Genomic DNA, 6866 nt, shown 5'->3' with positions numbered 1-6866 from the left:
TAGGGAAAGGGAGTACTTAAGTGCTCTTTGGTAGCTGAGGTTTTTAAAGACATGCAAACCACGTCTCCATTTTTTTCTTCTTATCCTGCCTGCCAGAGGCTTCTCCGGAAGGGTTAAAATCACTGCTAAGCGCTGCTTTCTGTAGTGTGATGTATCTCTTCCGAAATTGCGTATTCAGAAAAACTGAGGAAATGAGGAGGAGAATCTGAGCACAAACTCCGTGTGTTGTTAGGCTTAAAGGGAAAGAAATTGGCCTTTCCTGCAATCGCCAAAAGTGAGAATAGACGTAGAAATGGCAGATCTGGAGGGGCTCTGCATACGGATCAGTAAAATTCCTTCTTTGTGATCTGACGTGCACCCTAGTTAGGTGGCTGTAGAGCAAACCCAGGAGAAGCTGGGCGTCTCTCAGCTGTAAACCTTTGGAAGGGAACTGCATCTGCTCCCTTATTGATAGCTTATGGCTCTGGCTGAGGTTACTTGTCACGAGTAAATGTTAGTGATCGTCCAGCTGTATGCTGGTGGTTGACTGGGCGTTTTCTTGTAGGTAAGATTGATGACAGAATTTCCTATTTTAGCTGCAGAGCATCGTGGAAATGCTGGATATTCTGAACATTTGGAGAGGAAAGCAACCAAAACAGCAAAATCTCAGATAACCGCTGCACAGGCTGCCAGAGTCAGGACAGAAATGGCCCCTTCAGAAGCAGAGGGAACAGCAGACGGCAGTGTTGAACATCGAGGCTCTCCCGGCCCTGGTGAGAACAACCTCCAATACTGAACACTAGTTCCAATGCCAGACACCTTTCCAGCTGCGTTATTGGCATGGGTGCTGGGAGAGAGACTTACCTCCTTGCATTCTGGAATCTGGGCGAAATGGTGAAAAAAATATTGAAATAAATTTGGCATTTTAAGCTGAAAGACTGCATTCTGCTCAAATGGAAAACAATTATGTTGGCAATACTGCTTAGAAATATAGTTGTGGAATGCTCAATTAAAATTTACTAGTGGGGGTTCCAGAATTGGGTAAAGATTGATAACACTTGAAGACCTTCTGAGTATGTTGGCAAATCAGGATCTCCCAAGTTACTTTTCCTGAATTGCAGGGTTTTCTGTGTTCGACAAGCTGCACCAAGGCTTTGATAAGAGTTATTTTGAGATAAAAGTTCTTATTAAAGGAAGTTCATTTAAAAGGAGCTCAGATAAACATTCCACTCAAATCTCATGGGCTTCTCTACTTTACCAAGTGCTGTCTTTTTGTGTGACCACTACACACCTAGATGTAGCAAAAGGAAAAGCTGAGGATTCGTCAGGTCTTTAGCTTATCTAGCTTAGTGTATTGACATCCTAATCCTTGAAGGTAGGTGTATAATAGGTGGAACCGTTGCCAGGAATGAAAAGTTGCGTTTCATTCTTATGAGAGCTCTGAAATTCTGGCTGTGATACTTGTTTCAGTGATGGATTTTTTTTCTTGTTTTGGAAATCTAGAACGTAAGCTTGCCAAAGGTGTTGGAGCTGGAAGCCTGGGTAGGCATTCTTCTGCTTTTTCCTCCTCTGAAAAATCTGGGATGAAGCCATTAAAAGCTGCTGTTGAACAAGCGGATGAACTACAGGACCAGGCTATCATGTTAAACTTGGATAGTTTGGAACAAGAGCCTACTGAGGATGAAACTGAAGACCCTGAGAGTGCAGGTAAGAAAACTCTTGCAGCAGTAGTTATCCTTGTTATCTCTTGATAGACTGAGGAACAAGAAGATCAGTAACGTTAACTGTTTAGTCCATGGGAAGCTGTTGGGTAGGTCCCTAGAGCCACACTGTTAGTGGCTCCTCGGGTGCTTTAGGGACCTAGATCTGATTCTAGGTGGTTCTTCAGACACTGCCTCAGTCTGCTCTGTTGCCCCAAGAGTACTTATGCTTTTTGGAAAAATATGTATACGAGACTGAGTTTTCTTCAATCAAGGCCATGTTTGAGAATTCCCAGAGTGGGTTTGAGTGGTGTCTTTGGGACTGGTTTTAAAATCTTGAAGTACAATAACCCTGAAATAAAAAATGGAACAAAGGTCATCCTAAAAGAATCCCATTGCCAGGATTTGAGGCATTGTTGGGAAGTACCACTGCAGTGAGAATATTGATGTCCGTATATTTGTGCAGTGTGGAAAGCACAGAGATGACAGTTGAACTGGTACACTTTTGCCACAAGAAAAACTGTAGGTGTTCTTAGGGCATCTGCAATGGTGCTTTTCTTGAACACAGCTGTATGAAGAGGTGGAAAGATCCTGATGAAGAGATCTTTGCTGATAGGGTGGAACAGTAAGGGTAGCATCTTGCAGGTTTAATTGGACAAGGACAGGAAGAAAATATTAAAAATTATGCACTCTTGTCATAAAACTTACCTCAGAAACCTCAGCGTAACTAGTCTCTTCCCTTGCATCCTGCTTCCTCCAGTGCACAGAAATAATTGTTCAGAAGAAGCTAATGCCCAGAAGCACGGGAGTTCACCCAGCCCTGCTTCCTCTGAGAGACTCGTGACCTTTGAGTTGTGGAGTTTAACTCTCACTAGTACTTGAGGTCTCTAGTAGTTGGACTTATGCAGCGGGGCAGGTGTCCTAGCTCTTAGGGAGGGTTGCAAAGGTGACGATGTTGCCAGATATCCTGGATTCTGGGGCTGCACTCAGCTTGCGAGGGAAGCTGGTAGGCAAGAAGCCCTCCATCACCACTCCTAGACAGAAAGCTGCTCAGTATTTCAATTCCGTTAGCGTTGTTTTCTCTCCTGCTCTGGCTTGTTAAGAAGTGAAGAAGTTAAAGAGTGAAGTTAGAGGATACAGATTGGACTTGGAGGAAACTGATAGGCATAGTTCACAGCAAAGAAGAGGTGAGGTACTGACTGTAAACTGAACCTTAGCTGGAGGGCATTTACGAAAATCTGTGAATACATGAAATGCTCATAGGCTGACCCATGTCATGTAATTTTGTTGCTCTGCTCATCCCTGTGTTCAGGAGAATTTCCCACGGATTTATCAGGAGAGTAGCGAGGTAGCTTGCAGACTTTGAAGTTCTCTCTGGGAAAAGAGGCTGCAGCTTCTTGGCAGCCTGATTTGACCCAGCCATCAGCCCCTGCAGTGTGGCCCCCGCCCAGCCTGCAGGTCCAGCATGGGGCAGATGGGCTGGACCTGGCGGGAGGAAAGCCACCAGCCTGTGTGGCAGGAGGTGGGGTGGCTGGGGCTGCAGCAGCCAGCAGTCGTGCTGGGTCCGGGTGCCACGGAGCCACAGCCTGAGCACAGGCAGTGTAGCACTGGCCCAGATGTGTGGAAAGCTGGCTGGGCTTCTCTCTGCTGCTGCAGCACTGCTGCAGGAACTCTGAAAGTAGAGTTTGGTTCCTCAAGTAGGTTTTTTCCCCAGAGGTTTCCATGAAGACACCTACGTTTGTCCGTGCTGCAGCCTACAAGTCGCTGCTGTCGACTCCGTGTCCTGCAAAACCTGCTGCTCCCAAGTTGTCAACTCCACATCCTGCAAAACCTGCTACTCCCAGGTAAGTGTGAGGCACCTTCAGCAGTGGCCTGGTGTGTCTGTGGACGCCAGTGCCAGGGAAGAGAGCTGAGCCCAGCTGTGTCCGTTGTTTTGTGCTTTGTCAGCTGTAGCAGGGAGTAAGCAGTGCTTTAGCAGATGAATAAAGAGTTCTGTTAAGTGTATGTCAGTCCTCTCCCAGAGCAGATCTGATGCCTCAAGTCTTTCCAATGAATGTTCTTTTAATATTTTCTTGTGCTGAAGGCCAAAACCTTTTCCTAGGGGTTTTTCAACTGGTAAGCTACCCTGGAGCCATAGACCCCCCGTATGAGATGCAGAGGCCCTTGCAGAAGAGAGAGAATTACAGATGACGTTACATTGATCACGTAAAATGACATATTTAGGTTGACTTTAGAAACCTAAAGCTGTGTGTAGTTTCTGTGTGCTGAGTATAAAATGAAGCTCGCCTAGAGGCAGAAAGTGAACCTGTGCTTTGCATTACTCCAGATTAATTAACATTTGTCACCCTCTTAACTAGAAATTTGGTAAAGCCATATACTTCTGCAGAACCACCAACAGTGCGTCCTAGGGAACAGGAGGACTTTTCTAGCCCGTGACTCTAGATTTTTGTTTATTGAAGCAATAAACAGTGAAACCAAATTCCTGTGCCCATTACTGCTGTGAACAGAGATGAATGATGCTTACAGAAGGTGCTGGATGATTTCTCTAGTCACAAATAGTAAAATACAGTCATGAGATGGAGTGTTTGGCACTCTGCTGAAGTGGAACTGTGTTACAAGTGAATGAATGCAGATCTGCTTTGGGATTTTGCACTGGGATGTGCCCTTTTTGGATATAGGGAACGTCTGAACGCTCATTGCTCTGTAGAGAGTGCCAGTCCTTGGCAAAAGAGGTTCTTGTATTTGGCTGCATGTTCTGTAGAGGCATTTCTGGATGTTAATAGACTGATGGATTTTCAGGCTTTACAGCTGTGCTGGGATAACAGATGATGATAATTACAGGTTCAGAGCCTGGACAGCAGGCAGGTGTTGCACAGAAATGCCCAGCTTGTTTGCGCTCTCTGCCTCTCAGTCTGACCCTGGGTTGGCCTGCTTGCCTCCTGAGAGAGCAACGCTCAGGTTAAAGGCCTGAGGAATGCTCTGGGTTATGTACTGGAGCAACAACCATGTGAGGGCCCCAGTTAAGACATTCTGCTGTAAAATAATCTCTTTATAGTGGTACAGTTCTACTGTGATCAGCTTTACCAGAGCCACGCCACGGAACTTTTCAGTTAGAAACACCAGACAGTCACTAGCTTCCATGTGTGCCCTGATCCTGTGAACCGAATATTCGTATGTCATCATTCACAGACAGGTAAAGTGAGGCACAGAAACACTAACCAGGATGACTTAAATCATGACTGGGTTTATTTCTCTCACCACTGCACGTACTTCATCTCTGGGCCTGATCTAACCCTGAGGTTCTGACAGAACATGCAGATGGGCTGGAGAGAGAATCAAATGAGGCTTGCACTCCCTCTGTGGGTTTCGCATGTGTTAGTGTCTTGGTCTTTTCTGTTGTTTTCCAGTTTCTGAGTGAATCCAGGGATTTCACTTCCCTTTTCATGTTTTTCCCTTTTTAGAATGGAAAACAGTCATAATTTCCTCTGGGACTTACAGTCCCAAAAACTGTAAACTGTACAAACCAAAAATCCCACCCAACAAAACCCCAAACCCACAAAAAAAGCCCCTAAACAAAACATTTGTAATGGTGTAAAAGTCTGTCCTGAGCCCAGACTCTTCTGTCTGCGGACACAGAGGTGACCTGTGGATGTGCACTCATGGAAGGTGAACGCTACAGGGATGCTGTGAAAACTGCATTTATGTGTTGGAGGGAGCTCTGGTTTGCCAACTGTGTTACACTGGTGTGCTTATCTCGGGGAAACTGAGCCTGGATTGCTTCTCCCGAGGCCAGAATGCCATGGGAACTGTTTGCCAGCTGTACGTTGTGGGCATGAGGGTTTTGGCGAATTGGGAGGGAGAAAGAATTAAGAGCTTGAGGTAGTTCTTAGCCCTTCAAATACAGCATAAGTTTTGCTCAAACTCAGCCTGGAGTTCTGTGCCCCTCCCCTGGGTTTGTTCGTTTGATGTGTGAATTTTCCATTTCCCCCAAAGGTCTCCCCTGCAGCCACTGCGGGCTAAGCCGCTTCCAAAAAATTTGGGAGCGTCACGGAGGAAAACACTTGAGCCTCAAGTAGCAAGTAGTTTGATAAAGAAGATATTTAGCCATTATGTGAAAATGCCAGTGGCCAGAGATGCATTCAAAATTGTTGAAAAATGGTAAGCAGCAACAAACTGCTCCTCTTCCTACTCTTTTTAGTCTTTTTTTCTTTCTTTTTCTCTCCTGAAATAACAAACCTGTCTGGAGTGCTGCTGGCAAACTGACAGCCCTCACTGTTCAGCCGAGGAGAGTCACGGGAGGTCTGACTGGAACGAGGACAGAAATGTGTCAACAGACCGTGTTCCCTTTATGAGCAAAATCTGTGGATCCTTTGAAAAGTGTCGCTGCAAGAGCTAATAGTCTGATCCTCAGTGCCGGTTTTTCACGGGTATTAACCCCTGTTCTTGCACGTGTGGGAAGTTTAGGAAAGGTTCTGGTTGTCAGACACGCAGCTGGTTGGCTGTGAAGTTCCGGGGAGCCCGGGCTGGGAAGCCGTACTTGGTTCGTGGGCTGGAGAGTTTCTTCTCCCGCCGTTCTCCCTGGCAGGCTGTGCCCTGCTCGGCAAGCAGCTCCAGTGCACCTCGCCCTGTGGAAGTGTACAAGTAGCTGGTGTTCCCACACTCCACAGCCTGATTTTATTTCCTTCCTCAATCCTCCTCCAGCACCCATAGATACTTCAAGCAGCTAAGCGACGATCTGGAGGCTTACAGCAAGCACGCAGGGAGGAAGACAGTGGAGAAGGCTGACCTGGAAGTCCTCATGAGGAGGTAAGGGCAGGGTTATTACTAACCTGTAGTAGTGTCTGGTGGTGCTTTGGTAGCCCGGTAAGACTGTCCTTGCCAGGATGTGCACAGGCAGTAAGTGTTTCCGCAGTCAGTGTGCTACCTTGGGATTTACTCTGCGTGATGCCACTTGCCTTTCTGTCCCAGGAGCACATTCGTGCCTGTGGGTTTTTGTACTCCATGATGAGGGTGGTGGCAGGGCAAGAGGAAGTAGTGAGGGGTTGGGGGTGCAGGAGTCGTCTGAAAAACAAGTAGCGAGAGGAGGAGGATGTGCACAGGGGTGAAGCGGTTGTCGCTGGGATGTGAATGGTGTTGGGAGAAAGAGCAGAGTAACAGTCTGCTGTCTCTAGGCATATCAGGGATAAG

General features: G+C 46.7%; 1 protein-coding gene across 1 annotated transcript in view; it reads left to right on the top strand.

Moving 5' to 3' along the window:
- The window catches only part of CENPT (centromere protein T), a 16443-nt gene extending 9954 nt beyond the window's left edge, over positions 1-6489 (top strand). The window contains exons 8-12 of the mRNA XM_010080830.1: positions 576-752; positions 1483-1686; positions 3394-3523; positions 5673-5837; positions 6381-6489. Coding sequence (XP_010079132.1) covers positions 576-752; positions 1483-1686; positions 3394-3523; positions 5673-5837; positions 6381-6489 — 785 coding nt within the window. The remainder of the gene's footprint in view (positions 1-575; positions 753-1482; positions 1687-3393; positions 3524-5672; positions 5838-6380) is intronic.
- Positions 6490-6866: the final 377 nt, after the last annotated feature.

The sequence above is a fragment of the Pterocles gutturalis genome, unplaced genomic scaffold, assembly GCF_000699245.1.
Source record: "Pterocles gutturalis isolate BGI_N339 unplaced genomic scaffold, ASM69924v1 scaffold42074, whole genome shotgun sequence".
Taxonomy (NCBI): domain Eukaryota; kingdom Metazoa; phylum Chordata; class Aves; order Pterocliformes; family Pteroclidae; genus Pterocles; species Pterocles gutturalis.
Note: the sequence above shows the minus strand (reverse complement) of the source record. Positions and strands in the feature narration are given on the sequence as shown.